Source organism: Pangasianodon hypophthalmus, chromosome 22 (genome assembly GCF_027358585.1).
Source record: "Pangasianodon hypophthalmus isolate fPanHyp1 chromosome 22, fPanHyp1.pri, whole genome shotgun sequence".
Taxonomy (NCBI): domain Eukaryota; kingdom Metazoa; phylum Chordata; class Actinopteri; order Siluriformes; family Pangasiidae; genus Pangasianodon; species Pangasianodon hypophthalmus.
The window spans coordinates 232009-252500 of NC_069731.1; the positions used below are offsets into that span (position 1 = coordinate 232009).

The window sequence follows — 20492 nt, forward strand, 5'->3', positions numbered from 1 at the left end:
TCCTGTAGTTCTGTGTTGTTTCTGTCGCATCTTGGTGGAACTTTGGAGGAACGTTGTTTCATTTCACTGTGTACTAACCAGATGTATACAGCTCAAATGACAATGAAAGCCACTTGACATAACGCTTTCAGAAATAATAAAATTAAACATTTCTGGCTGAAAATACTGTAAGTCACAGTAAAGAGTAATAAAGTCGGTAGCAGTGTTCTCAGCTACAGTGTGTGCAGTTTATAAGGAAATTAGTGTTAATTTTCTCTGAGGATGTTGGAGACTCTGACTCTCACTCGCTTCTGTTCATCACACGCTGCTGGCTCACTGACACACACACACACACACACACACACACACACACACTTCTCTGTTATAGTTTTTTGTTTGCAAATATAAAATGTAATAATGCACAAGTCATAAAGTAAACATCTGTAACAACAGCTGTACTGAAAAATAAAAGGTGGCTAATACTTTTGCACAGTTCAGTACAATAATCTATATTTTATAGATATTACATTATATAGACTTATAGTTTATATATATTATATTATATAGACTATATTATATATAATACTGTATATAATATTGAAGTCAGTATCTCTCACTACCTTTTATAATATATTTACTGAATTATTATATTTAAAATATAGACTATTAGCTTATTAAATATATTAGGTACAAACAAACAAACAAACAAATAAACAAATAAATAAATCAATAAGCATGATATGTATAAGAGGAATGTACTACAGTATTGATTAGTGTTGATTAGACTACAGTATTGATTAGTATTGATTAGACTACAGTATTGATTAGTATTGATTAGTATTGATTAGTGTTGATTAGACTACAGTATTGATTAGTATTGATTAGTATTGATTAGTGTTGATTAGACTACAGTATTGATTCATATTGATTAGTGTTGATTAGACTACAGTATTGATTAGTATTGATTAGTATTGATTAGTGTTGATTAGACTACAGTATTGATTAGTATTGATTAGTATTGATTAGTGTTGATTAGACTACAGTATTGATTCATATTGATTAGTGTTGATTAGACTACAGTATTGATTAGTATTGATTAGTATTGATTAGTGTTGATTAGACTACAGTATTGATTAGTGTTGATTAGTGTTGATTAGTGTTGATTAGACTACAGTATTGATTAGTGTTGATTAGTGTTGATTAGTGTTGATTAGACTACAGTATTGATTCATATTGATTAGTGTTGATTAGACTACAGTATTGATTAGTATTGATTAGTGTTGATTAGACTACAGTATTGATTAGTATTGATTAGTATTGATTAGTGTTGATTAGACTACAGTATTGATTAGTATTGATTAGTATTGATTAGTGTTGATTAGACTACAGTATTGATTAGTATTGATTAGTATTGATTAGTGTTGATTAGACTACAGTATTGATTAGTATTGATTAGTGTTGATTAGACTACAGTATTGATTAGTATTGATTAGTATTGATTAGTGTTGATTAGACTACAGTATTGATTAGTATTGATTAGTATTGATTAGTGTTGATTAGACTACAGTATTGATTAGTATTGATTAGTATTGATTAGTGTTGATTAGACTACAGTATTGATTAGCTGAACTTTGCTTTGGCACAGACAGAAGCTCAGTAACTAACTTTAATAATAATTCACATTTGAACTTTCACACAGAAAACTTAAACAGAAAATCTCGAGACTGTAAAATGAACTTTATAATTAAATATTAAAATGCAGGATGTTTATAAGCTGAAAAACAGACAACAGTTGTGCATCTATTCAATTATTAATACTAAAAGTTTAATAGATAAAAGGCAAAGACTGTGAAATCTGTGTCCAGATCAGAGAATAAGAAAATATTTACAACCATTTAAAGAGTAAATTTACCCTCTGAGACTGGATAGTACACTAATAATAATAATAATAATAATAAACAATAAATTGAACAATAATATAAACACTCAGTTTAAAAGACAGTTTTAATTTTATGTCTGTGAAACTGCTTATCCTAAATCACTAACAATTAATTTCTTTTATAGTTTTGTGTACAAAGCCATCAGCCGTCTTCGTCCCTGTAGAAGCTTATTGGTGACGTATGCGGAAGTGAAGCTTTTCTGTCCAATCAGCGGAGGGTTTGCGTGTGCGCCCTGCTGACCAATCAGAGCGCAGGAGGCGGGATCAGCGCGTGTTTGCAGGGTGACATTGAGCGTGAAGTCGCCATGTGTGAGCTATAATGCGTTACAGTGAGCAGTGTGTAGCTGTGAGATAATTAATTCACTCATGGAGACTTCAAACCCAGGTAACAGCTCACACACCGCGCACAGCTCGGCCTTAAACACCGGGGCAATGCTTTATTAGCAAACACGAACAGGGCTAGCTAGGTGGTGAGCTAAGCTAAGCTAAGCTAAGCTAAGCTAGCTACAACACTAATGTTTATTTAGCTTGATGGCTTCCTGTTAATGGTGCTGCTCCTCTAAACCTGCTCCTCTAAACCGGCTCTTCAGTCCTCTCAGTATTACAATAAATCATTTAAAAAAAATACAGATAATTAATCAGAGCTGATATCTCTCACACACACACACACACACACACACACACAGAGTAAACAGGTGAATAATGATTAATAAAGCAGTAGGAGAGTGTGTACAGATTCAGACCTAACAGTGAAAGTAAACTAAAGCAGTGATGCTAACTCTGTTGACTCTGTTCAGGGGAAAGTGGCTAATGCTCCCCATGCCACTAGAAGTCTCCAGGTGACGTCACAGATTGATTTGCATATTCATTGGATCGTTATAATCATTTGCATATCAAAACGTGAAGAAGGAAAAAAGATGTATAATGAAATAGAGTTTTATCAGAATAGAAGTAATAATAAAAGTTGCTAAAAGAGTTAAACAGCTGTGGGGGCCTTAATGACTGCTCGCAGCTATATTTCACTTTCGTCTTGTACTGAACGCTGTATCGTACGCTGCATTGTACGCTGTATCGTACGCTGCATTGTACGCAATATTGTACGCCGTGTCGTACGCCGTGTCGTACGCCGTATCGTACGCTGCATCGTACGCTGCATTGTACGCAGTATTGTTCGCCGTGTCGTACGCCGTATCGTACGCCGTATCGTACGCCGTATCGTACGCAGTGTCGTACGCAGTGTTGTACGCTGCATTGTACGCCGTATTGTACGCAGTATTGTACGCCGTATCGTACGCCGCATCATACGCCGTATTGTACGCCGTATTGTACGCCGCATTGTACGCCGTATTGTACGCAGTATTGTACGCCATGTCGTACGCCGTGTCGTACGCTGTATCGTACGCCGTATCGTACGCAGTATCGTACGCAGTATTGTACGCTGCATTGTACGCCGTGTCGTACGCTGCATTGTACGCCGCATTGTACGCAGTATTGTACGCTGCATTGTACTCCGTATTGTACGCCGTGTCGTACGCTGTATTGTACGCCGTATTGTACGCCGTGTTGTACGCCGTGTCGTACGCCGTGTTGTACGCTGTATTGTACGCTGTGTCGTATACTGTATTGTACTCCGTATTGTACGCTGTATCGTATGCTGTATTGTACGCCGTGTCGTACGCCATATTGTACGCCGTATTGTACGCTGTATTGTACGCCGTGTCGTACGCAGTTTTGTACGCCGTGTCGTACGCCGTGTTGTACGCTGTATTGTACGCTGTATTGTACGCCGTATCGTATACTGTATTGTACTCCGTATTGTACGCCGTATCGTACGCTGTATTGTACGCCGTGTCGTACGCCGTATTGTACGCCGTGTCGTGCGCCGTGTCGTGCGCCGTATCGTACGGCGTATTGTACGCCGTGTCGTACGCCGTATTGTACGCCGTGTCGTACGCCGTATTGTACGCCGTGTCGTACGCTGTATTGTACTCCGTATTGTACGCCGTATTGTACGCCGTGTTGTACGCCGTGTCGTACGCTGTATTGTACTCCGTATTGTACGCCGTGTTGTACTCCGTGTTGTACGCTGTATTGTACGCCGTGTCGTACGCAGTATTGTACGGCGTATTGTACGCCGTATTGTACGCCGTGTCGTACGCCGTATTGTACGCCGTGTCGTACGCTGTATTGTACTCCGTATTGTACGCCGTGTCGTACGCTGTATTGTACTCCGTATTGTACGCCGTATTGTACGCCGTGTTGTACTCCGTGTTGTACGCTGTATTGTACTCCGTGTTGTACGCCGTGTCGTACGCTGTATTGTACTCCGTATTGTACGCCGTATTGTACGCCGTGTTGTACTCCGTGTTGTACGCTGTATTGTACTCCGTGTTGTACGCCGTGTTGTACGCTGTATTGTACTCCGTGTTGTACGCCGTGTCGTACGCTGTATTGTACGCCGTGTCGTACGCTGTATTGTACGCCGTGTCGTACGCCGTGTCGTACGCCGTGTCGTACGCCGTGTCGTACGCCGTGTCGTACGCCGTATTGTACGCCGTGTTGTACGCCGTATTGTACGCCGTGTCGTACACTGTATTGTACTCCGTATTGTACGCCGTGTCGTACGCTGTGTCGTACTCCTTATTGTACTCCGTATTGTACGCCGTATTGTACGCCGCGTCGTACGCCGTATTGTACTCCGCATTGTACTCCGCATTGTACTCCGTATTGTACGCTGTATTGTACGCTGTATCGTACGCTGTATTGTACGCCGTGTCGTACGCCGTGTCGTACGCCGTGTCGTACGCCGTGTCGTACGCCGTGTCGTACGCCGTATTGTACGCCGTGTCGTACGCCGTATTGTACTCCGTATTGTACGCCGTGTCGTATGCCGTATTGTACGCCGTGTCGTACGCCGTATTGTACGCCGTGTCGTACGCTGTATTGTACTCCGTATCGTATGCCGTATTGTACGCCGTGTCGTACACTGTATTGTACTCCGTATTGTACGCCGTGTCGTACGCTGTGTCGTACTCCGTATTGTACTCCGTATCGTACGCCGTGTTGTACGCCGTGTTGTACTCCGCATTGTACTCCGTATTGTACGCCGTATTGTACGCCGTATTGTACTCCGTATTGTACGCGGTGTCGTACGCCGTATTGTACGCCGTGTCGTACGCTGTATTGTACGCCGTATTGTACGCTGTATTGTACTCCGTATCGTACGCCGTATTGTACGCCGTGTCGTACACTGTATTGTACTCCGTATTGTACGCTGTATTGTACTCCGTATCGTACGCCGTATTGTACGCCGTGTCGTACACTGTATTGTACTCCGTATTGTACGCCGTGTCGTACGCTGTGTCGTACTCCGTATTGTACTCCGTATCGTACGCCGTATCGTACGCCGTGTTGTACGCCGTATTGTACTCCGCATTGTACTCCGTATTGTACGCTGTATTGTACGCTGTATTGTACGCTGTATCGTACGCTGTATTGTACGCTGTATTGTACGCTGTATCGTACGCCGTATTGTACGCCGTGTCGTACACTGTATTGTACTCCGTATTGTACGCCGTGTCGTACGCTGTGTCGTACTCCGTATTGTACTCCGTATCGTACGCCGTATCGTACGCCGTGTTGTACGCCGTATTGTACTCCGCATTGTACTCCGTATTGTACGCTGTATTGTACGCTGTATTGTACGCTGTATCGTACGCTGTATTGTACGCTGTATCGTACGCTGTATTGTACTCCGCATTGTACTCCGTATTGTACGCTGTATTGTACGCTGTATCGTACGCTGTATTGTACGCTGTATCGTACGCTGTATTGTACGCCGTATTGTACGCCGTGTCGTACGCCGTATTGTACGCCGTATTGTACGCCGTGTCGTACTCCGTATTGTACGCCGTGTCGTACGCTGTATTGTACGCCGTATTGTACTCCGTATTGTACGCCGTGTCGTACGCTGTATTGTACGCCGCACTGAACATGTAATAAAATGTAGAAAGTGAGAGTTAAACTCTGTTAAACACTTTAATATTTACACATTTACATTACAGGAGATTAATTAATTACACTAAAATATTCATTCATTTTTGTGTGTCTGTGTCTGTGTGTGTGTGTGTGTGTGTGACACAGATGAGCCCCACCTCAGACACGTGGAGCGCGACGTCCTGATCCCGAAAATGATGAGAGAGAAAGCTAAAGAGCTCTGCGCCGAACACGTCGAAGGTAACGCACGCACACGCAACACACACGCGCGCAACACACACACACACGCGCGCGCACGCATGCGCACGCACGTACGCACACACGCACGCACACACACACGCACGTACGCACACACGCACGCACGCACACACACACACACACGCACGCACGCGCACACGCACGCAGTCACACTGCACTCCACAATTCTGTATTTCAAAAGAAAACACCTCCTGGGCTTGGAATAAACAGATTTTCTCCTTTTTCTTCAGGGACACACACACAGTTACACACTTTCATATAGAACGGTTAATCAGTTACAAATTGATTGCTATAGGAAAAGTATTGGCACCCCACTGCTGTGTCCTGTACACATTACTAACATCATAAACTGTGTGTTCCTGTGATGTACTTCTCACTTCACGTGTGTGTATCCATGTGTTGCTCTGTGGGTTTGTTTATCTCAGTGTGTGTGTGTGTGTGAGTTTCTGTGCGTGTGTGTGTTTCTGTGTGTGTGTTTAGCTCTGTGATTCGTTGGCTTGTTGTTTTGTTATTGTTCTTTATCACCTCTCTGTTCACACTCGCTTTGGTTAGTTTGGACCGATTAACACCACGTCTTCATTTCAGATTGACACCTGCAGCCCACGCGGACACACACACACACGCACACACACGCACACACACACACACACACACACACACACACACACACTCACTGATGCAGTGACTGGAAACCCCCCTTCTCACCTTCAGCGCTCGCCTTTCACACCTCCGCCTGCACATGCACGTGTGTGTATGTGTGTGTGTGTGTATGTGCGTATGTGTGTGTGTGTGTGTGTGTGTGTGTGTGTGTGCGCGTGCAGCTGCAGTTTTCTGTTAAAATACTATTGTAAAAATCCATTTCATCGAAGTGTGAAGTGATGATTTCCTGATATGTGCCCTACGTAGTGCACTTCAGAGGGGACGTCTGTAGGGAACCTCACAGCGAGTGCTCAGAGCCGTGCTGATGTTCTGGAGCGACGGAGAACCGCTGGGAGAACCCTCACTGTGTTGAATGAAAATGAAAGTTAAATGAAAGTGTTCTTTTTAAAAAGCTTATGTTTAAAAAAAAAAAAAAAAAAAAGTTTAACAGATTTAATGAGTTCTGTGAGGGAATAAAAGATACGTAAGAGGGGTGAAGATGTACACAATCAGTGAAAGAAAGAAAAAAAGAAAGAAAGAAAGTTGAGGGAAAAGAACAAAGGGAAAGAAAATAAACAATGAAAAAGAAAAATGAAGAAATAAAGAAACAATGGTTATAAAAAGATAAAACTAAGGATGAAGGAACATTAAATGTAGCTATAAATGGATAAAAAGTATGATGTGTGATTCTTTAGGAAACAAAAACACTACCATTGTTGGTATAAGAGGAATAACTCCCTCAGGGTCGTGTTTTTATAGGAAAATCATGGTCAGTGTGCTAACAGTAACTCCGCTTCATCACAGCACCCCGCTGTTGATTATTTTCCTTTAACAGCACGACACACAGAGTGTTATTCCTGCGTATGGAGGAGTTAGTCTGGAGTACTGTACTTTAGAAAGCGCTTGTTCAGCTGTGCGTGCGTGTGTGTGCGTGTGTGTGCGTGTGCGTGTGTGTGCGTGTGCGTTTGTGTGTGCTGTTTACAGACGAGCCCGTTAGCTCTCTGGAGATTCGGGTCTCGGGCTCGTCGCTGCGCTGAATTATGCGTCGAGCTTCTTTAATCCGAAAATCACATCTGCACTGATTGATTGATTTCTCGTCCGCTGGAGAGACGCGATGGAGTCGAATTTCTGCTTTGTTTCTAATCAGGTGAGAATTAATTGAGTTTGGAGCGAAATCCCTGCTGCACCGCCGCCGCTCGGCCGACCGGAAGAAAGAGATTGAAACGGGAAAATAGCACAACAAAGGATTGTGGGTAATGTGAGCGCGGAGGGGGAAACGCTAAACCTGTGCTAAACGCTAAACTTCTCAGAAAATCCTCTCTCTCTCAGACACGGCGAGATTTTATTTTTATTATTTCACTGTAAACATGTTCGTCAGTCAGCGCTCTGAACAACACACACACACACACACACACACACACACACGCTGTAAATATCACCACATGTCGTTTAACTGATTCTCAGCACACACCTACTTCACACTCAGTGAGTTCATTAATCTGCTGTTCAGTGTTTATTAAGCTACACTTCATTATTTATGCTAATTCTGCGTCTTAAAGTCCTGATAATAAACACATGTACATATTCAATTATCACAAACCTGCATTTACAGACAGATTACTGAGTGACTTTCATCTTTAAGTAAACATTTTTCTAGTTAACATTAAAAATAAAAGATAAATAGTGCAAAATGAACAAGCGTAAAATTAAGACATCATAAAAAAAAAATTCAATATAAAGTTAATCAGGTGTTATAAAATAAAACATTTCTTCCATGAAGCCACTTTTACAATTAACGAATAACATATAAATCATTTAGATAAAATATATGCAAATTTAAGTATGAATACAAAAAAATGCAAGAAATACAAAGTCACATGACCTCTAATTGCAGGATTAATTAAATTCAGATTAATATTGATTAATTCAGATTAATACTGTTTAAAGTACATCTGAAGTGTAAACAATAAAATGCTAAAAAACAGTAAATTTTCCCTCGTTGCATCTGGAACTTTCTGTCTTCTACAGACGAGCTGGTGCTGTGAAACTGCTTTCTGCAAGTGTAAACCGTTAGAAACGTTAGAACAGCAGAAACGGGTGAAACGCGCAGTGTGTGAATCTGAGTGTAAACACGTTCACTGTGTTAGTCTTTAATAAACACGTCTCTGTGACTGAGACTCGCAGTAAACACACAGCACTCAGTACACATAAAAACTGAAGCTGTGTGAGTCAGTGAGGGACACGACTGTGGAGTTAAACACGTTACACTGAAGTGTTTCCATACGAGAGCCGCTCACACCGCTGAGTCCAGACGCGTGAAACACCTTCAGAAACACCTTCAGTCAGAATTCACTCGGGTTATAATTCATCACACGACGTCTCTTTCCTGAACACTTTACAGAACAGCGTTAATGCCCGTGTTCTCTTCTCTTTATTACTCTTTATTACTCCTACAGTGAGACACGGAACTCGCGCTGTCCCGGCCGTTCCTCACTGTCTGATACAGTACATTCTGGTGTGTTTCATGTAACAGCGCCTCCTAGAGGACACACTCATGTTACATGCAAGTATGAATATATCACCACGTGTGAACGTCCACACACACGCGGAGACAGCAGTATAAATAAGCCCTAAGAGTGTACTTTTAAAGAATAAAGTTGTAATCGCAGTGATGGGGTGTGTGCGTGCGTGCGTGCGTGTGTGTGTGTTTGTGTGTTTGTGTTTGTGTGTCCGGGTTTGTGTGTGTGTTTGTGTGTCAGGGTTTGTGTGTGTGTTTGTGTGCACGCATGCGCACTTGTGTGGTATTAGTGTCAGGGTGTGTGCGTGTATGTATTAGATTAACGTGTGTGCGCATAAGTGTATTAGATTAGTGTGTGTGTGTATGTATGTATTAGATTAGTGTCGGTGTGTGGGTGCTGGAATTGCTTTTGCTGGGTGTCATGTGCATGCAGATGAAAGACGACGCTGTGATTCGGTCGTACAGGAATAATCAGTGTGCAGTGACGGAGCGTTAATTAGCGCAGGACCTCGTTAACCGTCTCACTTAACCCCGCCGTAGTGCGCCACTTAACCCCGCCGTAGTGCGCCACTTAACCCCGCCGTAGTGCGCCACTTAACCCCGCCGTAGTGCGCCACTTAACCCCGCCGTAGTGCGCGCTACTTAACCCCGCCGTAGTGCGTGCTACTTAACCCCGCCGTAGTGCGCCACTTAACCCCGCCCTAGTGCGCCACTTAACCCCGCCGTAGTGCGTGCTACTTAACCCCGCCGTAGTGCGTGCTACTTAACCCCGCCGTAGTGCACCACTTAACCCCGCCGTAGAGCGCCACTTAACCCCGCTGTAGTGCGCGCTACTTAACCCCGCCGTAGTGCGCCACTTAACCCCGCCGTAGTGCGCGCTACTCAACCCCGCCCTAGTGCGCCACTTAACCCCGCTGTAGTGCGCGCTACTTAACCCCGCCGTAGTGCGCCACTTAACCCCGCCGTAGTGCGCGCTACTCAACCCCGCCGTAGTGCACGCTACTCAACCCCGCCGTAGTGCATGCTACTTAACCCCGCCCTAGTGCGCGCCACCTAACCCCGCCGTAGTGCGCCACTTAACCCCGCCGTAGTGCGCCACCTAACCCCGCCGTAGTGCGCCACCTAACCCCGCCGTAGTGCGCCACTTAACCCCGCCGTAGTGCGCCACCTAACCCCGCCCTAGTGCGCCACTTAACCCCGCCGTAGTGCGTGCTACTTAACCCCGCCGTAGTGCGTGCTACTTAACCCCGCCGTAGTGCACCACTTAACCCCGCCGTAGAGCGCCACTTAACCCCGCCGTAGTGCGCGCTACTTAACCCCGCCGTAGTGCGCCACTTAACCCCGCCGTAGTGCGCGCTACTCAACCCCGCCGTAGTGCATGCTACTTAACCCCGCCCTAGTGCGCGCCACCTAACCCCGCCGTAGTGCGCCACTTAACCCCGCCGTAGTGCGCCACTTAACCCCGCCGTAGTGCGCCACCTAACCCCGCCGTAGTGCGCCACCTAACCCCGCCGTAGTGCGCCACTTAACCCCGCCGTAGTGCGCCACCTAACCCCGCCGTAGTGCGCCACCTAACCCCGCCGTAGTGCGCCACTTAACCCCGCCGTAGTGCGCCACCTAACCCCGCCGTAGTGCGCCACCTAACCCCGCCGTAGTGCGCCACTTAACCCCGCCGTAGAGCGCCACTTAACCCCGCCGTAGAGCGCCACTTAACCCCGCCGTAGTGCGCCACTTAACCCCGCCGTAGTGCGCCACTCAACCCCGCCGTAGAGCGCGCCACTCAACCCCGCCGTAGTGCGCCACTCAACCCCGCCGTAGTGCGCCACTTAACCCCGCCGTAGTGCGCGCTACTTAACCCCGCCGTAGTGCGCCACTTAACCCCGCGCTAGTGTTGCTTGGGGGCAGTCGTGGCCTAATAGATAGAGAAGGTGAACCTGAAGGTTGTGGGTTCGAGTCTCAGGGATTGTAGGTGGGGGAGTGAATGACCAGCGTCTCTCCCACCCTCAATACCACCACTGAGGTGAGACCCTTGAGCAAGGCACCGAACCCCCAACTGCTCCCCAGCACTGCACACTGCTTTGGGTGTGTGTTCACTACTGTGTGTGTGTGTGTGTGTGTGTGTGTGTGTGTGTGCGTGTGTGTGTGCGTGCACGCGCACTTGGTTGGGTTAAATGCAGAGCACAAATTCCGAGTCTGGGTCACCACACTTGGCCACACGTCACTTCACTTCACTTCTCTTCACTTAACCCCGCTGTAGTGCGTGTGTCCCACAGAGGGAAACGGGACAGTGTTAATGAACACCTTTATCCTAACCACACACACACACACACACACACACAGAGCGGAGTGTATTTCAGTAAGAGAGGAAGTGGATGGGGTGATACGCCGAGCCGCACTACAGGACGACAGTTTGTGGCTTTACTTCTTGTTATATTTTTGGCAGTTTCACTTCTGGCTGATGTTAAAGCTGTGATGATGTTATATATGATGAGATAGTATATGAAGGTATAGCAGGATGTGAGCTGTACATATAAACACAATGTCAGTATATCCAACTGGAGTCTAATCTACGAGTCTAGGTGCTCTGATTGGAGTCTAATCTAGGAGTCTAGACGCCACATTGGAGTCTAATCTATTAGTCTAGACGCCACATTGGAGTCTAATCTAGGAGTCTAGGTGCTCTGATTGGAGTCTAATCTATGAGTCTAGACGCCCTGATTGGAGTCTAATCTAGGAGTCTAGACGCCCTGATTGGAGTCTAATCTAGGAGTCTAGACGCCCTGATTGGAGTCTAAGCTAAGGTTACCTGTGGAGAAAGGGATGATGTCATTTCCAGGTGAAACCTGCGGCAGGATTTGAACTCCTCGTGTAAAGAGCTGTAAAAGAGACTGAATGGATCCACACTGTTGGGGTGAAACACTGAAAACTCGTACACATTTGATGTTTATATGATGTACAGAGTCCCGTAAGTCCAGCATCACATGGTTAATGTACGCTTTTATATTTTTACGCACCGTTATGTATCTGAGCAGAGAAGCAGGAACCAATCCAAATAATTCTACTCCTGGGAATTTGTGTATAAAGAAAAATGGTGGACATATTCTGCAAGTTCTGTAAATAAAAGATCCGCAGTTTTTTATGTCTTTTATGTTATCGGGTTGTCTGTCCATCCGTCTGTCCATCCGTCCGTCCGAGATTCTCTTCAGCGCGGTATCTAAAGAACGAGTGGTTTAATGTTCGTAGGATTTATGTGGAGTTACGATTGTAATCAGCAGATGAACTGATTGGATTTTAGAACTGATCCAAACAGTTGTTTCTCCTAAGATGGTGGAGTTCTGGAGCCCTCTGTATACGTGTGATGAGAGTGAATTTAACAATAACACTATTTTGTGTATTTTGTGTTTGTCAGCGTTCACAAAGTGCTGTAAGGACAGCGGGCTGCTCATGGTGGTGAAATGCAGAGAGGAAAATAACGCTATGAAACAGTGTCTCACCAAACAGTGAGTCCACAGTGTGTGTGTGTGTGTGTGTGTGTGTGTGTGTGTGTGTGTGGTCTTCAAAAGTATTCCTATTCCCATGAGAGGAAAAAACTCTCCACACCAGCAGGGGGCAGCGGTGTGTATTTATAATAAAAAAAATAAATAAATCAGAAGACAATATGTAAGGAGTCTAATCTAGGAGTTAGTGTGTGTCCATGTGTGTCAGGTTGTGTGTGTGTGTGTGTGTGTGTGTGTGTGTGTGTTTTAGACCCACACTGATGTGATGTCGTGTGTTCAGTTACACAGATCCGGCGTTCTATGAGGAGTGTAAGCAGCAGTACATCAAGGAGAAGCAGGAGTACGAGCGCACCGGCATCTCCGCCAAACACAGAGCGCACCGATTACCCACCAGCATGTAGATCTCTCTCTCACACACACACACACACACACACACACACACACACACACACACACTGCTGTTTATATTCATGACTAAACCTCATATAAATTCATAGAGAGAGTTTTAATCACATCAGATGGAATTTCCTCCGCTGGGACTCTCTCTCTCACACACACACACACACACATTTTTTTTTTTTTTTTTAGAATGCACTTATTATTTTGTTCTGATTGTTTTTTTTTTTTTCTTATTCTTTTGCGGGATCATCAGTTTTGTTTGAAAGTGAAACACACACAGTTTCCAGCAGCAGGGGAATGAGCTGTGTCTATCTTTTTTAAATGATGTGAGTTAATAAATGTAATAAACCTCATTCTGTGTGTGTGTGTGTGTGTGTGTGTGTGTGTGTGTGAACACATTCATTCTCTGATGATGTATAATGTGATTAAAAGGTTCAGGAGTGTGTGGTGTGGTGTTAAAGAGACGAGACGTCTGAATAAACACCGTGACCTTTGACCGTTTTGCATTTCAGAGAAAATGTTGATGGGAAACTGAAACCTGAAAAGCCCAATTATTAAAAAAATACATTAAAAATGATCAAAGTCTAACTTGATATAAAATAATAATAAAAAAGAAATACATATGATATATAATCTATATTAGTGTAAAATGAATAAATTTTTAGGTGATTTTTGATGAGTAATGAATAGACCAATGAATAGATTTTTGATTTTTAATGGATAATGAAATAATTTTATTTTATGAAATAAATGAAGATAAAAATCAGCATCTGAACTTCAGTGTAAACAAATATAACTGAAAGCAGGATGTAATTTTACGCCTCAGTGTAAGAATGAAACAGAGCTGTTGTGTATTTTTTACTCAGATGAAGTTTTGTGAATTTGTAAATAAACACAAACTCTGACGTTCATCTGACTTTAATATTTACAAAGAGAGCCGAGCTAGAAAACACTCCACATCAGCTGTACATTGCATTTCGGCACGACGCCGACGCCGACAACCAAACACACACATCGAATAAAATAATACGATACGGAGTGTGAGACACATGCACACACACACGCACACACACGCACACACACACGCACACACACGCACGCACACACACACGCACGGATCCTTCATTTAGCACATTAACACGCTTCCGTACAGCACTAGGAGTGTGTCAGTGTGAACACAACTTTTACACACAGATGTTCCAGAACATTCTGCATTTACAACAACACACACACACACACACACACACACACACACACACACACACGCACCCTGTGCTCCGATTCCTGTTTACACACCCTGATCAACTCACAATATCACATAAATCTATCTCTCTCTCTCACACACACAAGTATATTAGAGATGTAATTTGCACATGGAGTTCAAAAGTAAGTGCCCCCCCCCCCCCCCCCCCCCGACTCACTTAAAGCTCTTCCCTTCTGTACGTTACAGAAGCTACAAAGCTACCCTAGTTTTTATCCCTCATTTATAAAAGAGCTATTAGCTTGCTAGCTAGCTAATTATGTTTAGCTAACACACCAGTGCACCCTTTAGGTCTGAGGTTAACTAACTAACTAGCTTTAACTTTCCATTTTTAAAATAATAATTCAATAGAAACGGATTGAATAGAAACAAAACAGTTTTTTATAGTAATTATTTTTAGAAACTCACAAATTAATTTCCAGTGCCTTCTGGGTAAATTTAATCCTGAAGCCTACACTGATGTTCACTTAGTCCTCATCTAACGAACATAATAAACGCGGAACAGCCCCTAAAGTGGCCAAGGGGAAGTCGACTAGGGCACATTAAACACAGGATTGGAACAGAGCCGAGAGAACCGAAGCCTTCGTTCACGGTCATGAGAATCAAAACAACAACACAGGAAAGAGAATTTAGACTTTAACACAGCTAAATCACAATTATAGGATTCTCTCATACACACACACACACACACACACACACACACACACACACACACACACACACACACACACACACACACACACACACACACACACACACACACACACACACACACACACACACACTGGAAGTGTATGTACAGGCCCGGGTGAGAGCAGTGTGAGGTATCTCAGTCTGGGCGGCGGTCTTAAGGCAGGATGTGATTGGACGAGTCGCCTGTCCGTCAGTACGGCTTGGACCATTCGGCGCTGCTGGTCTTTGGCCCCTCCCAGAACAGGGGGTTGTCAGGCATAGGGTGGGCGGGGATAGACCAGGAGCCATCGTCCAATGAAGAAGCAGCGTGCTGAAGTGGAATGGGCGGGCCAGCAGGGCTTCCTAAAGGGGAGGGGCGGTTTAGAGGCCACGCCTCCTTCCAGTTCTCTGCGTATGAGGTTCCGGGGGGTGGGGCAACGTGGAATGGCGGGGCGCTGGGGGGGCGGGGAACTGGAGCTCGGACCGGTGAATGGTTTTTCTCCACATCATCCAAACACTGAACAGGAAGAGCTGAAGCGGCTACACACACACACACACACACACACACACACACACACACACACACACACTGTACATTTAGAGGTGAAACATCTGTACACACACATAATCTGTCTGTCTGTCTGTCTGTCTGTGGTTTTGTTGATTTTTCTATCTTCAGCGTGAGACAGAGCGCCTTCACAGAGATCTTTATACACAGATACATACACAGACAGACAGCGTCTCAGTGTGTGTGTGTGTGTGTGTGTGTGTGTGTGTGTGTGTGTGTGTGTTCTCCCTGTGATTTACACACCCATTCTCTCGCTCTTACACACCTTCTAATCAGATATAACAGAAATATTCACACAGCAAACACTCAGCACTCAGAGAGACGTCCTGTTCCAGCGGCACGCAGAAAAAGGGAACCACACACACACACACACACACACACACACACACACACACAGTCTAGCGCACGAGCGCGCACACACATACTTTACTGCTTTTATAATTAACCATACACACATAAGAGTATTTATATATTTACACTTTCTGGCATTAGACAAGTTTAGGACGGTGAGTATATGACTAAAACTTCCTGTGCTGAAAAACGGTTCAAACTGAACACACACACACACACAGACACACACACACACAGACACACACACACACAGACACACACACACACACACACACACAGACACGAATATTCAAAACAATGCGCATACAGGTTACTTCAATCTTATATAAATGATAAGTTCACCTTCTAAACGTTTCCCATTTCTAAAAGAGAATGTGATTATAATATTTGTGTGTGTGTGTGTGTGTGTGTCAGTGTGAGTGTGTGTGTGCGTGTGTGAGTGTGTGTGTGCGTGTGTGAGTGTGTGTGTGTGTGAGTGTGCGAGTGAGTGTGAGTGTGTGTGTGTGTGTGTGTGTGCGTGTGTGAGTGTGCGAGTGAGTGTGTGTGAGTGTGAGAGTGAGTGTGTGTGTGTGAGTGTGTGTGTGTGTGTGTGTGTGTGAGAGTGTGTGTGTGTGTGTGTGTGTGTGTGTGTGTGTGAGTGTGCGAGTGAGTGTGAGTGTGTGTGTGTGTGTGTGTGTGCGTGTGTGAGTGTGTGCGAGTGAGTGTGAGTGAGTGTGAGTGTGTGTGAGTGTGAGTGAGTGTGAGTGTGTGTGTGTGTGTGTGTGTGTGTGTGTGTGTACCTCTCTTCAGTGCAGGTCTGTCTCTGAGTTTCTTCATCAGTTCACTCTGATTTCTCACCAGTGTGTATAGACGGGACACTTCACTGCGCACGTCCTCATACACACTCATTACTGCAGGCCTGCTAACACACACACACACACACACACACACACACACACACACAGTATTAAGTCAACAAACTGTCTATTAAATTTAAAAACTACGACTATGTGCATTATGTGTGTGTGCAAGAGTGTGTGTGAATGTGTGTGTGTGTGTGTGTGTGTGTGTGTGTGCGTGTGCGCGAGTGTGTGTGTGTGTTTTTAGAGTAAAACATAACAACACGTGTGAACTGTTTCAGTAATCTCTGCGCTCACTCTGCTGATCAGCTTTAAACAAAGTCTTAAAGAACATTAATTAATATCTTTTAATCTAAATTAAAACTGTAAACACAATACAAAAATAATTACAAAAATTCTGAGCATTTAATTAATTTTTCAGAATTTAAATAAATACATGAGTAATATATAATCAGATTATATCTTAGTATTTATATTATAGTGTAGATATATGTAAATAATTTATTATACAATAATTCAATTTATATTAAATAAATATGAAACACAGTTTAATGTAATATATAAAGATTTAATTTAATATCTAAATATTTATTAAAGTCTTATATATGTATAAAGTATGTAATATCAGTATGGAGTATTTAATTCAGTACATAAGCAGTGTATTTAATATTTAATGTTTAATATTTATGACTTAAAATACAAAAATTCATTGTTGCAAATAAAAACGTTTCTGTTCAGCTGTAATAAATAAACTCCTAAAAATAATCATACAAAACTGCACACACACACACACACACACACGCACGCACGCACACGCACGCACACACACGCACGCGCGCGCACACACGCACGCACATACACGCACGCACACACACGCACGCACGCGCGCACGCGCACACCATTAATCACTGAAATAATGATTTTTAGATGATGTCACCGACCCTCTACAACTGCAGCCATAAAATAACTTACAGTCAGAACATTTTATAACACACAAGATCATGTAAATTATACAACTCTACTCAAATGACAAATTATTATGAATAAATAAATAAATAAATAAATCTGTAATAAAGGGAGCTCATATTTGGAGTGTGTGAATAAGGCGTGGCCTCGGGGTGTGTGTCACATACACACTCACATTAGACAAATGTACACTTTTTAGTGTGTATGCTTGGTTTATGAGTGACACACACACACACACACACACACACACACACACACACACACACAGACACAGGGTAGTGTAATACCTGCAGTACGGTGGCGCCCCCTGCTGGATCTCATCGTTCTTCACCGAGCTCTCAGACACGTCCTGTACACAAACATAACAAATACACACACAAAGAATCATACAGTAATGTGTAAAGTACACACACGCACGCTCGCACACACACACACACACACACACACGCATGCATGCATGCACAGACCTGTCGGAGGGTGCAGAGTGTGTGTAAGTGGCTGTTTTCCAGTCGGAGTCTCTGCACTTCCTCCTGTAGAGTGTGTATCTGCACGTCACTGCTCTCTCGATTCACGTGCCAGTAATCCTGCGTCTCACTCAGACTCTTCATCACTGCACACAGAAACGCGCACACACACACGCGCACACACACGCGCACACACACGCGCACACACACGCGCACACACACATCAGGGCCTGGGTTCCTACATACAGCACTGGAAACTGTAGTGTGTGTATAGTGTATGTAGTGTATAGTATGTGTGTGTGTGTGTGTGTGTGTGTGTAGTGTATACTGTGTGTGTGTGTGTGTGTGTGTGTGTGTGTAGTGTATACTGTGTGTGTGTGTGTGTGTGTGTGTGTGTGTGTATAGTATAGTGTGTGTAGTGTATAGTGTGTGTGTGTGTGTATAGTGTGTGTGTGTGTGTATAGTGTGTGTGTGTGTGTGTATAGTATATGTAGTGTATACTGTGTGTGTGTGTGTATAGTATAGTGTGTGTAGTGTATAGTGTGTGTGTGTGTGTGTGTATAGTGTGTGTAGGTGTGTGTGTGTGTGTGTGTATAGTGTGTGTAGTGTATAGTGTGTGTGTGTGTGTGTGTGTTTATATAGTGTGTGTGTGTGTGTGTATAGTGTGTGTGTGTGTGTGTGTGTGTGTATAGTGTGTGTAGTGTATAGTGTGTGTGTGTGTGTGTGTGTGTGTGTGTATATAGTGTGTGTGTGTGTGTGTATAGTGTGTGTGTGTGTGTGTGTGTGTGTGTATAGTGTGTGTTACCCTGGCTGGTCTCCATCTCTGATCTGAGCTGCAGCAGTTCCAGCTCCTTCGCCTGCAGCTGCTCAGTTAAAATCTTCTCCGACTCGGCTCGCTCCTTCTTCTACACACACGCGCGCACGCACGCACACACACACACACACACACACACACACGTACACACACTTAATACTTCCCAAACCACACATTACAGCTGCAGTGTACAGTTACAGATGTGTGCGCTGTGTGTAGTGTGTGGCATTAGCTGGAGTAAAGAGAAGTAAATACTGCATCAAGTAATTAAGCACACTATAGGCTATAATGAGGAGGCGTAGTATATCGGGGTGGTCATGTGACTCAGGGGTAGTCATGTGACTCAGGGGTGATATGGTGTCCATCTCCCTGTGATAATCTCTTCTCCATGTCGGTTTCTGTTCAACTGAGCGCTTCATCTGAGGTGTGTTCTGGACTGCAACTGATCCTGAATCCTGAACACTGAATCCTGAACGCTGAATCCTGAACACTGAATCCTGAACACTGAATCCTGAACGCTGAATCCTGAACGCTGAATCCTGAACGCTGAATCCTGAACGCTGAATCCTGAACGCTGAATCCTGAACGCTGAATCCTGAATCCTGAACACTGAATCCTGAACACTGAATCCTGAACGCTGAATCCTGAACACTGAATCCTGAACGCTGAATCCTGAACACTGAATCCTGAACGCTGAATCCTGAACACTGAATCCTGAATCCTCGTCCCTGCTGCTAGTTTAATTATATTTAATACCTTTGTAGTGTAGTTAAAGTTCACTAGATTCTACCATTAATGTTAATGTTTATTTCTTGCTAGGGTGTACATCCTCACTCTGTGTGTGTGTGTGTGTATATATATATATATATGTGTGTGTGTATGTGTGTGTGTGTATATATGTGTGTGTGTGTGTGTGTGTGTGTGTGTGTATGTGTGTGTGTGTGTGTGTGTGTGTGTATGTGTGTGTATATATATGTGTGTGTGTGTGTGTGTGTGTGTGTATGTGTGTGTGTGTACCAGTTTGTTGAGCTCGGCCTGGAGGTCTTTCTTCTCCATGTAGATTCCCCGATACGCACTGAATGCTTTATTCATGTACTGCGGCCCTTCAGAGGGAGGAGCTTCAGGTCTGAACACCTGAACACACACACATACACGTACACATGTACACACACATATAGACACACACACCTTTAACACAACAACAAGGCTGCATTCCTGACTCTGAGTACACACTGACCCGAGCTGCAGGTTTGTTGCAGGTGTGTTTGTGGGCGGAGCTTGACATCAGGTAAACTGACAGGTAAGATTCACCTTGAGCTCCTTAATTATTGG

General features: G+C 44.1%; 2 protein-coding genes across 3 annotated transcripts in view; one reads left to right on the forward strand and one right to left on the reverse strand.

Moving 5' to 3' along the window:
* The first annotated feature begins 2143 nt into the window (after nucleotides 1–2143).
* cmc1 (C-x(9)-C motif containing 1) lies at nucleotides 2144–13578 on the forward strand. The gene is made up of 4 exons (XM_026909662.3): nucleotides 2144–2303; nucleotides 6062–6154; nucleotides 12739–12829; nucleotides 13107–13578. Exons 1-4 carry the CDS (start codon nucleotides 2285–2287, stop codon nucleotides 13225–13227), a joined length of 324 nt encoding a protein of 107 aa, XP_026765463.1. The 5' UTR covers nucleotides 2144–2284; the 3' UTR covers nucleotides 13228–13578.
* A 549-nt stretch (nucleotides 13579–14127) lies between these two features.
* Nucleotides 14128–20492, reverse strand: part of azi2 (5-azacytidine induced 2) — a 9197-nt gene continuing 2832 nt past the window's right edge. Inside the window, exons 3-8 of one of the 2 annotated variants that reach the window (XM_034297976.2) lie at nucleotides 20178–20294; nucleotides 19152–19251; nucleotides 18350–18492; nucleotides 18170–18231; nucleotides 16857–16975; nucleotides 14128–15698 (exon numbers count right to left, since the gene is read on the reverse strand). In XM_034297976.2, coding sequence (XP_034153867.1) covers nucleotides 15370–15698; nucleotides 16857–16975; nucleotides 18170–18231; nucleotides 18350–18492; nucleotides 19152–19251; nucleotides 20178–20294 — 870 coding nt within the window. In that variant the 3' untranslated portion in view covers nucleotides 14128–15369. Of the gene's footprint in view, nucleotides 15699–16856; nucleotides 16979–18169; nucleotides 18232–18349; nucleotides 18493–19151; nucleotides 19252–20177; nucleotides 20295–20492 lie in introns of both variants that reach the window. The other variant, XM_034297975.2, reaches the window with a different exon arrangement.